The sequence below is a fragment of the Jaculus jaculus genome, chromosome 4, assembly GCF_020740685.1.
Source record: "Jaculus jaculus isolate mJacJac1 chromosome 4, mJacJac1.mat.Y.cur, whole genome shotgun sequence".
Classification (NCBI taxonomy): domain Eukaryota; kingdom Metazoa; phylum Chordata; class Mammalia; order Rodentia; family Dipodidae; genus Jaculus; species Jaculus jaculus.
Window position 1 is genome coordinate 61,538,093 of NC_059105.1, and position 16,976 is coordinate 61,555,068.

Genomic DNA, 16,976 nt, shown 5'->3' on the forward strand with positions numbered 1-16,976 from the left:
AGAGGGATGGCTTAGCAGTTAAGGTACTTGCTTGCAAAGCCAAAGGACCCAGGTTTGATTCCCCAGGACCCACGTAAGCCAGATGCATGAGGCAGCACGTGTGTCTGGAGTTCATATGCAGTGGATAGGGGCCCTGACATGCCCACACTCTCTGTCTCTCTCTCCATTCTCTGACCCTATCTCTCTCAAATAAATAAATAAAAATTAAAAAGAAAAGCAAGTCTAAAACAAAAAGAGAAAACATGTTCCTGAATGCATGGATTATTACAAACCTGTCAATACTTGCCTTAGTTAATATGCCATTTTATTCCAACTCTAATAAAAATCCCAAAGGTCTTTCTAAAATGATGCATTTCTTTTTTTTTTTTTAAATGATCAGTTTCTTTCTTTCTTTTTTTATTTGACAGAGAAAAGGGGAGGGAGGGAGAGAGAATGGGCACACCAAGGCCTCCAGCCCTACAAATGAACTCCAGATGCTTGCGGCCTCTTGTGCATCTGGCTAACATGAGTTCTAGGGAATCGAACCTGGGTCCTTTGGCTTTGCAGGCAAATGCCTTAATTGCTAAGCCATCCCTCCATTCCCTAAAATGATGCATTTCTAAAAATTTTCTAGAAAGATATAATCATAGCAACAGAAAATTCTAAATAACAAAAGGAATGCTAGGTCACCATCAATTAAGACCATTTAATTTTCCAAGACCACAAAAAGAAAGAAAAAAAAAACTGTTCAAAAGTTAGAAACATTAAAGCAGGGTCTAGTTCTTGGATAAGCACTGTGTAAGAAGATGCCTTGTGCATGGCCCATCAATGTAAGAAAGGTGGGCATTAGTTGCAGTCAAGGTACTAAGGCAGCAGGAGGTTAAGATTAATTCAGTATCTTCATCACACATTAAAAAATCTCAATAAAAAGGAAACTTTCTTACTTAACACAAAAGAGAGGGAGGAAGGCTAGGAATACAGCTCAGTAGGCAAGCACTTGCTTAGCATGTGTAAAGCCATGGCTTAATCCCAACTGTTTAAAGAAACCAAGGCAAACCAAAACAAAACAAAAATGAAAGGTTCAGAGATAGGGGTGAATGTTCCTAATTATACTAGACTAGTAATGAAGAGTTTTGTAAGCTTAGAACTGATTAAATAATCAGAAGAAAAGATACAATGGCAAAAAAGGAGATATGTTTTGGTTAAAGTTTCTCTTTTCAGAAGCAGTGTCTACAGAAGAGACTCAAAACTCAACCAAATGCTAAGAAACGACAGCGGAGGACACTAAGTGTCTCTATCACATTTTCCAGGGCTTGGGGACCACTGTGGAGGTGGTGGCAGAAAGAATGTAAAGGCTGAAGAAAAAGAAGGGGGGCTTTGGAGCACTGTCTTCCAAATACCAAGTGCCACTGCATTCATAACCTCACAGTGGCTGTCATTTCCTACACAACACCTGCATACCTTGAGGGGGCAGGAAATGGTAACATCAAAATAGAAGAGGGACTAGCTGGAAAGGAGAAACGGTTCAGGTAGAATGGGGACAGAGGAGGGTGACAGGAGGGAATTATCAGGGTATATTGTGCCTATGTGTGAAGGGCCTCAAAAAACAAAAAAAACTTAAAAGGGGCTAAAGAGATGACTCCACTGTTAAGATGCTAGCCTGCAAAGCCTAAGGACCATGGTTTGATTCCTGTTACCCACAGACAGACGGATGCACAGGATTGCACAAACGCTCATTTGCATGGCCAGAGGCCCTGGTGTACCCATTCTCTCCATGTGCCTCTCTCTTTCTCTCTCAAATAAATATTTTAAAAATATTTTTTAAGGTTAAGGCCTGTGAAGCCTAAGGACCCCAGTTTGAGGCTTGATTCCCCAGGACCCACATAAGCCAGATGTACATGGTGGCGCATGCATCTGGAATTTGTTTGCAGTGGCTGATGGCCCTGGCATGACCATTCTCTCTATCTGCCTCTTTTCTCTCTGTCGCTCTCAACTAAATAAAAATAAACAAATTAAAAAAAAAAAACAAAAACAGGAGATATGGGCTGGTGAGATGGCTCAGTGGCTAAAGGCACATGTGTGCCCATATAAATGCATGCATGCATGCATGCATACATATATACATACACATACACACACACACACACACACACACACACACACACACACACACACAAATAAATTAACAAATTTTAAAGATGCAACCCCCCCATGAAAAGGAAATATTAGACTGGGTTATACAAAATGTAAGACAAGGGGCATCTAATCAATCAAAAAGTACGTATCATATAGCACCAAAGGTGTGTGTGTGTGGGGGGGACGGACAGAACATGAGGACAGCTATCCTTAGAACTACCTCCACATTTAACTACTGCCCAGAAAAATTACAGCTAAGAAACAGAGACATGTTTTCTCTCTAGAATTTTAAGAAACATGAGCTGAAATTAAGCAATACAACAAAACTCAAGGCAATAGCTGAACTATGTAACAGTAACAAAATGATATACATTTACTACCATACTGTATAACCTTTGGAAAGCAATTCAGTAACCAAAGATTAAAAAAAAAAAGTAATTCCATGCTTTATTTCCCTTCTAAGTATCAACTGCAAGGGAAAAAATCAAAACCCAGAGGATGCTAGTATAACACTGTTCAATGCAGCATTATTTTTAAAAATCTTAAAACTGGAAAAGAAAAACTTTCTGAAGTTGGTTGCATGACTGGTTTGATATTTATTCCTACATGAAAATAAAAACACAACACAGAAAACCATCCTTATTACAGAATGTATAAGAAGGCACAAAACAATATTAATATCCTAATTGTTTAAAATTTTAGCATTTTAGAAAGTCTTACCTTTGTAATATAAAACTTTTTTAATCCATCCACAAATGATGTAAAAATAGAGGAAACCTGAGGTTTAAGAGCATGACCTAAGAAGAGAAATTTAGTTTAAATTAAGAACAATTCTGTTTTTCAAATCAAAAACTTCAACTTAGTAACCTAAAGAAAGGAAGTTTGGGGCTGGAGAGATGGCTTAGCAGTTAAGGCTCTTGCCTGCAATGCCTAATGACCCTGGTTCAATTCCCCCATACCCACATAAAGCCAGATGCACAAAGTGATGCATGTATCTGGAGTTTGTTTACAGTAACTAGAGGCCTTAATGCACCCATTTTGCCATCTTCCCTCCGTCCTTCTCTCCCTTCCTCCTCCCTTCTTGCAAATAAATAAATATTAACTAAAGAAAGCACGTATTTACAACTGTAATTGTTTTAGATCTCTTATTTTTATATGATGTTCATATTAAGATCTTCAGCTATTATCGTTATATTCTCACAAAAGCAACTTTATTTACAAAACCATTCTGTTTAGTTAAGTCAAATTGCTACATGTAATTAATACTATGCATAGTTCTCTATTAATGTTATAGTTTACACATAGTAAAACTACTTCATTAACTTTTATTTTATTAAGAATACCTAATGGTAGTAGTTTTGCTATTATTTTAATTATACAGAAACCATTCAAAACTATAACTAAAAATGGAGTCAACATGAAGTTTAAGGTTGTTTCTTAATTAATTCTTAACTCATCCAGAATTCTTGGCATAAAACTAGCAATTGCTTCCTTAATCACACCCAGAAAGTTAAAATTGCCAAAATAACACAAACAGCATCTCAGAGCCCGTTAAATTAACATTTTTGCCTGTGGATTAAGCTTAACTGAGTGAAAACCTTTTATTGTTTTCTCATTCTTTTCAAAGAGTAGCAACTCCTGATGCCCATGATGGTTAGTTAGTTAAGTCATGCATCTGGCCTTAATGCTATAAGCCCAATTCAAAAAATATAACATGTCACTTATTTTTTTGTTTTGGTTTGTTTTTCGAGGTAGGGTCTTACTCCAACCCAGGCTGACCTGGAATTCACTACAGAATCTCAGGGTGGCCTCGAACTCACGGCAATCCTCCTACCTCTGCCTCCCGAGTGCTGGGATTAAAGGCGTGCGCCACCATGCCCGGCTCACTTATGCAGAATTTAACTAAGTCTTTAGCAAGTCTAAAATTATCTTCAACAAAGTTGTTTATCAAAAAAAAAACTTAAAAGTTTGAGAACTTTATTTTTAAAGGATAAAATTTTCCTTTAAAGTTAAGTGCAGAGCTGGAGAGATGGTTTAGTGGTTAAGGCGCTTGCCTGTTAAGCCTAAAGACCGATGTTCAACTCTCCAGGTCTCACATAAGTCAGATGCACAAGGTGGCATTGGTGCAAGTGTACAGGGGGCACAAGCAACTGGAGTTTGCTTACCCTGGCATGCCAATTCTCCTTCTCATGTGCATGTTCCCTCTCATAAAGTTAAGTGCAAATTGCAAATTTGCACGCTAGAGAGATTAGCTTACAAGTTAAGGCACTTGCCTGCAAAGTTTTAGAACCGAAGTTCTCAAAAACAAACCAAATAAATAAATAAATAAACAGGTTCAATTCCCCAATACCCACATAAGCCAGATGCACATGGTGGTGCATGTATTTGGAGTTTCTTCTCAGTGGCTAGAGGCCCTGGAATACCCATTTTCTCTATCTGCCCCTCTCCAAAATAAATGTGTTTTTTTAATAGCAAATTTTCTCTTTCTAAGACAATCATGAGTATGGTCTTTTGTTCCAATGTTCCAATCCATTTTTTTTTTTTTTTTTTTTGAGGTAGAATCTCACTCAAGTCCAGGCTGACCTGGAATTCAATATGTAGTCTCAGGCTTGCCTCTAACTCAGTGGTCCTCCTACCTTGGCTTCCCAAATGCTGTGATTAAAGGTGTGTGCCACCACGCCCGGCCACCAATCAATCTATTTTTTTTAAGTGAGAATTTGAATCTTATAATACTTACTACATTTTTGCTGATTATAATAGGAAATTAGGTTACATAAAATACTAAATAACATTAAATTTTAGAGGGCAAAGAGATATAACATGGATATCTTGAGAAGATATCAAGAGAAACAAAATACACAATGAACTATAGTTTACAGACCAACTTAGAAATATAACTGAGCCTTTAGTCCAAAAATAAGAACTTGTTTAGAATTTTTGTATTATAACCTGTCAGAGATGTTTCCCAGCATACTCATGTTAAAAAAAAATAATTTCTAGTACCTATAAAATTAGAAATAACATCATTAAAAAATTTCCAGCCTACACTAATAACTGAAAATAAACATCTATGTAGGGCCTGGTGGTGTAGATATGTAATTCCAGCTACCTGGGAGACTAAGGCAAGAGCACTGGAAGTTTAAATCAGGGAGACTACAGAGTGAGTCCAAGGCTAAAGTGGGCAGCCGAGCAAGATCCTGTATCAAAACAAGAGGTAAGGAACAGGGATGGAAATACAGCACAGTGGCAGAGTGCTTGTTTAGATGTGTAAGGCCCTGCGTTCAATCCCAGTCCTGCCCCATGTCCCACCAAAAAAAAACAAAACAAAACAAAACATTGAGCATGTGCTACATTCTTGCAAAAAGTTATTCTGTACACAAGTTTGTTAATTCACTTATCTTTATCCAGTGGGTAAGAACTCCAAGTACGCTATTCCTATGTGAAATGTTTAAAAATGAATGTTCACCTTCATCTACTGGCATGCAGAGGCATAAATTCTATTAAAATGGTGGGATTAGTTACACATATTTCCAATGCTGAATTGGCATGGCTTTGAAGAATAAATTATTGTAATTATTGTAAAAATGATCTTTAAGTGGGTCCAACATTGCTTGAGGACATTGTTATTTTTTAATTTTTATTGAGCTAATGTTACCTATCACCTTATTTCATGGTGCTGCTGGAGAGGTGGCCCAGCGGATGAAGTGCTCACCACACAAGCAGGAGGACCACAGTAGGGATCTCCAGAACCCAGGCAAAATGAGATGCTGCAGCACTAGCATGTGTAATTTTAGCACCTCTGGGGCAAGAAGGAGGCATACAGAAGAGCCCAGACCTGCCTTAGTTCAGGGTAGAAGGCAAGGACTGGCACCTGAAGCTGTTCTCTGGCATCCCCACGCATGCTCACACTCATACATATGAACATGCCTGCATACATACATCATATACACATGTATGCATGCACCCCCAAATTATTATATTTTAAGTATGTTCTGGCCAATGTATTTAATTTTTATAAGAAACTGGTTTCTAAATTTATTAGTTGGGAGTTTGATTAATGAATTTTGTTCTAATATGTTAACTGATTTCAGAAGACTTACTAACTATGCATGTTTGAAGTGACCGAAGCAAAGTCTGCAACCCTGAAATCAGACAAACTAAGTTCAATCTCAAGTCTACCACACAACACTTGTAGACTTGACAAAACCCTTAGCCTCTAGCTATTTATAAATTGGCTGATATAACACCTTGAAGAGTAGTTGTGATGAGATATTTAATAAATTATGCTACTGGTAATGTGCTCAGCACAGTGCTATCCAGATATTTTACTCTCATTTGTCAGTTCAATGATTAATTCAACCAACATCTAAGTAACTATTATGTGGTAAGTGCAAGGACCATAAAGATGACTAAGAAACATCCCCTAAATTTGAAAAGTCACAGTCTATAGAAAAAATATGTAAATCATTTCAACAGAATGAAAATAACTTCAGTATCATAGATGAAAGTATCAGAGGAAGTAGTGGTATTTAAAATAGAAGCAATAATGTGCCTTGTACCTCATTAACCAGTATAGTGCAGGCAATGACTAATCTTGGTCAAGGGCCTGGATGTCACTTGCTGGGCTAAGCACAACTCTTTCAGCTTGATCATGAAGCCATGACACAATATATACATTGTGGTGGTTTGATTCTGGTGTCCCCTATAAACTTAGGTGTTCTGAATGCTAGGTTCCCAGATGATAGAGACTTGGGAATTAACGCCTTCTGGGGGCAGTGTATCGTTGGGGGAGGGCTTATGGGTATTATGGCCAGTTTCCCCTTGCCAGTGTTTGGCACACCCTCCTGTTGCTGTTGTCTACCTGATGTTGGCCAGGAGGTGATATCCACCCTCTGCTCATGTCATGGTTTTCCCCTGAGTCTGTAAGCCAAAATAAACCTTTTCCCCATAATCAGCTCTTGGTCAGATGTTTTCTGCCAGCAATGTGAACCTGATGGCAATATACACAAAGAGCCTTCAATAGACAGAAACCAAAACAGGTTATAACTGAGGATTCTAGAATGGAGTGTGTGGATATTATCAAAATATTTGATAGTTAGAAGAAATTATCTTTATGAACCCAATACTATGTATGATGAATATAGAGTGTATAATAGTATCTTGTGACTTTAATTACTTCTATATGATTAATTGTTGAACACACTTGTGTATTTTTTCTTCATCTATCTTACTTAGTAGAAGATCTATTCACTCTTTTGTCTGACTTCGGGGAGTTATACAATTTCTTATGGTACATTATTTAGTTATTTAGTTCCTTATTGCATTTGTAGAGGGTTATATATTTTATTATATATTTATATATTTATATATATTATATTAAAATATTTATATATTTTAGAGATAAGCATTTATAAGAAATATGTTTGGAAAATATTACCATTCATATTATGTCTTTTCTATTCCCTTAAGTGTTTTATTTTACAAAGCAATAATAATTTTAAAATAAAAAATACATCCATAAAGAAACTAAAACACTGATATTCAACCAAGAAGCATGGTCAGATCTATAACAAGATCTCTTTGGTAGCAATGTGAAAGGGAAAAAAAATAATTGATACTATACTTTAAAAACAAAGTCCATCTTTGTATGCTAACTTAAAACATCCTGGGCTGCGGAGATGGTTCAGTGGATAAATTGGTTGATGTGCATGAGGACCTGAGTTTGGATCCCCCAAACCTGTGTAAAACCAGACGCAATAGTGAGCCCATGTAATTCCAGTGCACCTATAGGAAGCAGAGACAGGAGAATCCCAAGAAGCTCACAGGCCAGCTACCCTGGCATAAGCAGTGGTGAACAAGAGGCCTACCTCAAACACGGTGGAAAGTGAGAATGGACCTCCTTCACAAGCATGCCACAACATCTGCTCCCCTCCCTCACACACAATGTACCTAACAATTCTCTCTTGCTGACTCTTTCTCTCAAATAAGTAAAAATAATTTTAAAAAGAAAACAAAATTTAGGGCTGGAGGGATGGCTTTGTGGTTAAGGCACTGTCTGCAAAGCCAAAAGACTCAGATTCGATTCTCCAGGACCCACATAAGCTGGATGCATAAGGTGACGTGTGCATGTGTAGTTTGTTTGCAGTGGCTGGAGGCCCTAGTACATCCATATTCTCTCTAATAAATAAAAAAAAAATTTTAACCGAGTACTTAACAAAAATAAAGACAAAATTCAGATCAAAGGGGAAGTGTGTCAGCATGTATCTAGGTATAGTAAAGAAAATGCAGAGGAAGATGACAGTTGAAAGACTTCTTTTCTAAACTCCTATTTTAAATTATTATACAAGCTATTTACAAATTTAAAAAACTCTCCAAATTGTACTTAGCTTTACAGAGGTGCATTGTCTAATATAATTTACTATACTAATAACATGTAAATAAGTAACACAGTCTCACTAACTAGATATATGCCTCACCTAAAACTTGGATTTCTAAATATAGGCCAAAGGATGAGGAGGCTTGATTTTCACTTCATTATTTCATAACTGACAGGATACACGTTTCTGAAACTTTTGCTTATCAGTTGTTTAATATTTAGAAGGTAATTCACTTTAACCATTCTTCCCTCAAACCTAAGCTAACGACAGACATATACAAAAGCCTGCCTACCTTAGCCTTTAGTAGTTTGTTGGTGAGAAATTAAGGCTATAACTTTAGAAACTATTTCAAGGGTATTTAAATTCTATCAACTTAAACCCTGAAGAAAATTCCAGCATATGAATATATATATATATATATATATATATATATATATATATATATATATACTAATAATAAAAATAACATTGAAAACATGATGAATAAATAGTTTAATACTTTAGACAAAATACAGAGAACAGTAAAGACACTTTCAGACATACCTGCTACCCAAATATCCCAATGGAGCATCACATCAACCAACTATCACCTCTTTCCTCCAAAACCACCACTTCTATTCTGTTATCTAACCAATAAACTACACTAAAATCCAGGAGTTTTTCAGTTCCTATTTATTTAATTTACCATATCCAGCTAGCTGTTTTTTTATTTAAAAAAAAAAATCTGTCCTTTATCTTCACTGCTACTCCCTCGCTCAGGTTCCCAACATTTGCCCACTGAACTGCTTCCCCATCAGCTGCTTCTCTTCTAGCTGGTGCTCCTCTAAATTATGCTGAGAGATGCTGACACTCAGAATGGCCTTTTAAACATACAACTGCCTAATTCTCCTCCACAAAGAAATTCCACTGCTGATAAGAAACTATACCAATCTATTTTGCAAACACTGAAGTCCATCTGGCTTTATCCTTCAGCTTCTATTTAGGGCACACAGAACTGTTTGGAGTACGCTAAAACATGCCAATATGCTTTTATATAGTCTTGCGGACTAAGGAGCAAGTTCCGTAGCAGTGAAGAGGCTATCTCAGTCAAACCTTGAAGGTCTTTTGAAGACTCAGCTTGTGTCAGCTTCCTTTAGAAGCCTCTGGCTCTTTTCCCTCACCTGAGCAAAGCCAAACTGAATCAAGCAAATCTGCACGTACAGTACACATTATTCAGTGCAGCCTCCTCAGCCCCTCCGACAGTGCTGTGCTCATCTAGGCAACTATCCTCATTGACCTGAGATCTTCCTAAATGGCAGGGACAAAGACACTCAGCCCTCTAGCTCTGCAAATTCTAGAATCTATCAAAGCAAATTTTAAAATACCATTCCTTACTTACCTAACTGAAACTGCTGGTTGTCCATGAGGCGAATTGATGCAGGAGCACACCTCTATTTTAAAAAATGAGAAAAGATAAAGTTCAATATATACAAGTAGAATATGAGTATTATTCTACTTAAGAGATCAAGGGCTTAGCCCCTAAAAACGAGGAAAGAAAAGGATCTTAAGTTTTTTTGTAATTTCATGAAGATAAAACATTACTGGGTTATATATATAGCATTAGGAGAAATTTACATACAATCAATAGATGTACCAGTTTCTTGCCTAGTTTTTTTTTTTTTTAATTTAATTTATTAGTTTTCTTTTCAGTAAATACAGGCAGTTTGGTACCATTATTTAGGCTCATCTGTGATCTATCTTGCCTAGTTTTTAAATTTGCTTTTCCTTTGTGTAATAGTGCTATGGATATAGTTCAGTCTTGCACCTGCCAGGCAAGGGCTCTACCACTGAGCTATCCTTAGTCTCTTGTACACTTTTTTTGGGGGGGGGTGTTGGTTAGAGGTAGGCTCTTGCTGTAGCCCAGGCTGACCTGGAATTCAGTATATAGTTTCAGGGTGGTCTTGAACTCACGGCGATCCTCCTACCTCTGCCTCCTGAGTGCTGGTATTAAAGGCGTGCACCACCACGCCTGGCCCTCTTGTACACTTTTAAAATGAGGAAGAGTGGAAGAAAATATTGTGTGTATAACATGTGGTGTGTGTGTGCGTGTTATTCAGATGTGCGTGGCCCCATGAACATGTACAAAAGTAAAGAACATCAGGTGCGCCCACCCCTCCCATCACTCATCTGCATGTTTCTTTGGGATCCAGTGTCTCACTGATTCCTGAACTTGCCATTTTGGGGAGCATCGGCCATTCTATGGTCTCTTTTCCCCACAGGACTGGTGGCCGTGCCCGGCTGTTTACATAGGTGCTGGGGAGTCAAATTTGCTCTGTGTTAGGCCCTCTCAGGCCCTCACGCTTGCATAGAGGTACTCTTACCCACTGAGCCATTTGCCCAGCTCCGAGTGGTAGAAATGTTTAAGTGCCAAAGACCTTCCAGAATGTATCTGTAGTGTCTTCATAGATATCTCTTAGGAATTGTCCTTATTTTTACCCTTTCTTGTAATTAAGAATAGAATAAAACATCCAGATAATGTTTTAAGCTTTTTTAAAGTTATTTGCATGAAACAGCAATGAAGATTTGAAGGATAGGAGTGTATGTCTAATAACTGAAAAAATGGCTCCAGAGTTGTATTTAGGCACACGCCAAAGGCTATAAAAAAAATAAAACTAAAGAAAGCAAGTGTACAGGGCGAAAATTCCACCTGAAAATCTGAAATTATTTACACACATAAGAAACAAATAGGAAAAATAAAATTAGTGCCAGGCATGGAGGTGCATGCCTTTAATCCCAGCACTCAGGAGGTTGAGGTAGGAGGATGGCTGTGAGTCTGAGGCCAGCCCGGGACTACAGAGTGAGTTCCGGGTCAGCCTAGGTTAGAGTGTAATCCTACCTTGGAAGCAAACAAACAAAAAAATTAGTAACTGTCAAACATATGAGGTAGATAAACAGGTGATCACTGTATTTTTAAAAATATTTTTATTAAAGAAAGAGAGGGGAATATGAATGACAGAATGGGCACACCAAGGCCTCTTGCCAAACACATCAGCCACTTTGTGGGTCTGGCTTTACATGGATACGGGGGACTCAAACCCAGGCTGTACAAGTAAGCACCTTTACCCCCTGAGCCATCTTCTCCTGCCCATTATAATGTTTTTCAAATAGTCTACATAGAAAATTTCCAAATGAAAGTCTAGATAAAATAGGTAAGAAAATTCTAGGGCACTTTTTAAATCATATAGCCCCGATATTCACTTACACTGAATGTGACTTTAACTTGACAGCTAAGTCACACAAACTACTAAGTACACAAAGCATAGAAGGCAGTCACAGACTAATTTCTATCAAAAATGTACTATGGGGATAGAAAGATGGCTCAGCAGTTAAAGGTGCTTGCTTACAAAGTGGCACATGTATCTGGAGTCCATTTGCAGTGGCAGGAAGCCCTGGTGTGCTTTCACTTTTTTTCTCTCTCTCCTCTTACTGTCTCTGCTTGTAAATAAAGAAGTAACATTTTTAAAAAGAACAAAAAGCTAAAGGATATTTCTGTATTCTAGACAGAATTGGTTTTTAACATTGACTTTTACAATTTTGTATTTTAATATTGCCAGCCTTTTCAAAGTCATCACTCACTGTCATTAAGTAAACTCATGTAAGCAAACAATGAAATTAGCATGGCATCTCAAAGGGCTGGGAAGATGGCTCAGTGGTTAAAGGAGCTTGCTTGCAAAGCCTCCTGGTCTAGGTTGGATTCCCAATTCACCCAAGTAAGCCCAGTGCAAAAACTGGTGTATGCATTAGGTGTTCACTGGCAGCAGCAACAGAACCTCAGGTGCCAACACACACACACAAACACACAAAAAATATTAAAAACCACATGAAAATAGAATCCAAATTATTTTGTAAGCCTCTGGAAACTATTGACTTATAAATCATTGAGCAGTTTACTTAGAATTGGAAATAAAATTTACCATTACAAATAATTAAAGAGAGGTTCTATAATCCAAAGATCAAAATCATGTCACTATTTTTTTTAAGCAATCATTTAATTAGAGGTCTGGTCCTGATAGCTAAGGTTGGGCTATATTTGCATTGCTTTAAAACTAAACAGTTTTTTTTTTTAAAAAAACTGACTTTAAAAGATAGAAGCAAAATAAAAAGATAAAAGCAGCATAAAGTCTAAGAACTGGAGCTCTAAATTCACATTCATGGTATTCTAGTATGTTAGACTGAGCATACTATATTCCAAGGATAAGGAGGGGGAAGTCCTTGCATTAAAGTGACCCCTGCTGGCAGGTGAAGAGAATTAACCTGAGAAAATATGTTTTTAACCAATTTGAATGCTGGGTTATTCAGAAATTCAAAGAATTAAACAACACTGAAACATAAATTGCTTATTATGACTGAAGTTAATGCGATAATTACAAGAGCTTACTAGAATTTCTCATGTATTTGACTTGTAACTGTGTTTTGTAGTTACTAAGTAGTATGAAAAGTTTTTTTAAAAAACTGTCATGAACTAATTAAAAACTGCCAATATCTTTGTTTTATATTAATAATGAAGAGTTAAATGGCTACAATGACCTCAAAATATGCTTACAGATCAACTAAGTCATATTACTGGCAAGTTCATTCCCTTTAAAGATGCTGCAACAAGGAATTTGCTTGAATATATCATCTGAAAAAAATCACTTTGCTTAGCCTTACTTTACTTAGTAGTATTCTCTGTACTAACTTACAAAGCAACAGACAACTCAATACAACTACATGTTTTAAATGACAACATTTATAAGAGAGAGCTCTACAGAATTTGTTTTTCTGAAACTAAAGGCTGTGGCTTTTACTTGCCACAGAGAAAATTGGAACTTGTATTTCAGATCAAATGAGACACACAATGTGAGATATCTCCTAATTGACCAATTAATGGAAAGAGAAATTCAATACTAAAATGTATTTCAAAAGCTTATAGGATTTCTACTGTTTTACTTCTTAAGGATAAATTAGAAAAGTATGAGCATTGAATGGTCCTATCTCTCTCGTGCCATAGCTAAGGAATGAGTCATGTTTGAAGTGAAAAGGTTGGCTTCTTCTGTAGGTAAACCAAGCTTTCTGTGTAGACTCTGCAACTGTCTCAAGTTCAGATACTAAAGACTATATTAGAAATAGCTTACTAATCAAATACTGTGTATATAAGAAATACTATTTCAATACTAAGCCCTAGGAGCAAGCCTATGTGAAAATTAAGCAGAGACATTAGGATAGGTAGCATAATTAGATTTTACTAAAAAACAAAAATCATGCCCATCATCAAAACAAAAGAGAGACTGATTGAGAGGGGAAGGAGATATGATGGAGATTGGAGTTTCAAAGGGGAAAGTGGGGAGGAGGGCATTACCATGGGATATTCTTTTATAATCATGGAAGTTGTTAATAAAAAAATTTGTAAAGAAAAAAATCATGTCCATGTGATTTACATACTATCCATTTCACTACATAGGCTATAAAGTTAAGAGCACTGTACTTCCACACAAAAGACAATGATAAAATAATGAAAGGTTCTAAAAGAAACCTACTGAATGCAAATTTCTAGAAATAAAAACCTTAAAATGTAGACAGGTAGGTCTTCCTCTAACTTCAGTTTAATCAAGTATGATAACTTGTTCTGAGTAGCTTCTGGCATAGAACATTCCTTATCCTTTCTATGCTAGATCACAATGCAATGAAACCAACCAGATTTTTTTTTTTTTTTTTTTTTTTTTTACTTTTGAGGTAGGGTCTCACTGTAGCCCAGGCTGACCTGGAATTCACTATGTAGTCTCAGGGTGGCCTTGATCTCACAATGATCCTCCTACCTCTGCCTCCCAAGAGCTGGGATTAGAGGCGTGCACCACCATGCCTGGCTCCAACCAGATAATTAACTACCGTTATTTTCTTTGTTTCAGAGACAGGAAAGTATGACATACAAAAATATTGATTTGTAGTAATCCCAATTTCTACATGTAACTAATATTTCCAATAATTACTGCTAGATACAAAGTCCTCAGTATTTTATAAAGTATGTGTTAAACCTAACTCTTTTCAATTTAAACTTCTGTAGAGTTTACATAATCATGAACTATTTCTTCCCCAATTATGATCTAAACTCACTAGAAGAAAATAACTAGCAATTTAAAACAATTTAAAATAAAAGCAGTGAAAGTTAGGAAAGGCTACCCCTTGTCAAAAGATAATCAATGAGAGAAAAAGCTGTTTTTTTAACTGTAAATTCTAAAGACCCACTTCTGACACTTGAAAAGAGAGTTTTCAAGGATTTACCCCAAACACATAGTCAGTTTTCCCTCTAACTGAAACAAATGTTCCTCTCTCAGTATGATAGGACATAATCCTAAATTCTCACTGAAGATAGATAACACCAAAAAGAACGAACACTGGGCTATTGAGCATTTTTCAAGCTAATTCCAAGCCAAAAACATCACTGTCATTTCTAGATAAACAAGAGAATAATAAAATGTTATGCCTGACTTTGATATTTCAATTTTTAAAACACCATTTTCCCCTCTTAGAAGCTATAATAGGAAATCTATTTTCTGAGGAAGTTTTACAAATCACTTACCCATCTACTGTAAAGTTGGAGGACACTTGACTGTCATTTAGGAGATAGAAGCCCATTAATCTTCTACTAACCATCCTTCCTAGCTCCTCACTAGGCAGGGAAGTACTAGAGGAGGGCAGCTCCTCACATGGACACAGGTCAGATAAGAGAGAATTTACGAAAATTTTCTGCCACTTGGGTAACGTTGCTCAACTTCTGTCCAGTGAGAACAGTAATGAAAGCACACAAGAGCCCACCTTCTACTTGAGCACAATCATACTATCCTTTCCAAAGTACTCACCCAAAATACAGTTCCCCACTTCAAAAGCAACTTGAGCAAAAATACTGTGGAACTGCAAGCTACGAAATGACAGTGAAGAATTGCGAGCAGCTAACTCATTATTCAGTCAAGAATTTGGCACAATCCTGAATCATGCACCAGCTACTTTAATGGATCTTAATTCTCCTGCTATCAGCTGAAATTCCAAATCCCCAAATGAACAATTACCTACTGCCAAACTGGTAACTTTCTCACTTTTCTGCCTAAAAATACTGTTGCAAAGGAGAGCAGCAAATAGTATACCACTTAGCATGAGATTTTCACATTCAGTAAACTGATACATAAATGTCACTCAGCCATTATAAAACCCATTTTCATCCACTTCCAGGTAAGCATTAAGCCTCTCTTAATTTACACTACAGCAGAGGTCAAATATGTTGGTCCCAAAACAGCCTATTATCACCAAATTACATTCCTGCCAATTGTTTCAGATCAAAGAGCAATACTTGAGAATAACACACTACCTACCTAGGCTATGAAATCAATTTCAAGGAATGCAAGCTTTCTAGTCCATATGATTTGCCTGTAAAAATTGTCCATTACTAAGTACACAAAACTAAATATGTGAAAGTGTAGTCTAGAAAAGAGTTTTCTAGCCAGAAGTGGTAGTGCATGCCTTAAATCTCTGTACTTGAGAGGCAGAAGTAGGGGGATCACTCTGAGTTCAAGGCCAGACTGGGACTACAGAGTGAGTTCCAGGTCAGCCTGGGCTGGAGTGAGACTCTACCTCAAAAGAACAGCAAAAAAAATTAAGGTGTTTCTGACTGATCTGCTCTTTAGCCACATGGTGGCACTATCAATCATTACCTTTATTCGTCCCAAGATGCATGCTCAATATAGCTTTGTGTAGTGAATTATAATCTATTAGGTGATTATCTACAATTTTTTAAAATTAGTACAAGGGAAAGCTTTACTGTTTTATGCACTGAAGGAGAAAAATTCTAACCTTGCTCTTCAATAGCCTAAGTAGCTCTTGTCTATCATTTCTATCAGAATCTCCAATCATAACAAAACATGCATCAGGGACTATCACCCACTTCTAACTCTAACAGTTTCATCATGACGGCATTACAAACAAGATTCTGGTACATTTACACTAACTTCCAAATGATGAAAATTAAGGCATATTTACAGGTGAGCATTTGTAATGTAGCAAAGTGGATGGGCATTTACAAAAGGATACAATTCAAAACTTCAAAGATCTAACAGTGCCTTACCTTTTCTTTTGGGGGTGTGTATAGTGTGTTTGGATGCACATGCCCATGGGCACATGTGCACAGGTCAGAGGAGGGAACTGAGTGTCTTCCTGTCATTCCTCAGCCTCATTTTCCTGAAAGAGATCCCTCACTGAACCTGGATCTCCCATCAAGAAACCCAGAACCAGGCACGGTGGCTCTCACCTTTAATCCCAGCACTTGGGAGGCAGAGTTAGGAGGGCCACTATGAGTTCAAGACCACCCTGAGACTACATAGTAAATTCTAGGACAGCTTGGGCTAGAGCAAGACCCTACCTCAAAAACAGAGAAAGAGAAGTAAAGAACTCTCAATAAGTGATCCTCCTGTCAAGACT

The 16,976-nt window shown here is 37.1% G+C and overlaps 1 protein-coding gene across 2 annotated transcripts in view; it reads right to left on the bottom strand.

Moving 5' to 3' along the window:
- The window catches only part of Agps (alkylglycerone phosphate synthase), a 131,257-nt gene that overhangs the window by 43,179 nt on the left and 71,102 nt on the right, over nucleotides 1-16,976 (bottom strand). For both annotated transcript variants that reach the window (XM_004660228.2, XM_045147132.1), the window contains exons 12-13: nucleotides 9,871-9,922; nucleotides 2,836-2,912 (exon numbers count right to left, since the gene is read on the bottom strand). In XM_004660228.2, the coding sequence (XP_004660285.2) occupies nucleotides 2,836-2,912; nucleotides 9,871-9,922 (129 nt within the window). The remainder of the gene's footprint in view (nucleotides 1-2,835; nucleotides 2,913-9,870; nucleotides 9,923-16,976) is intronic.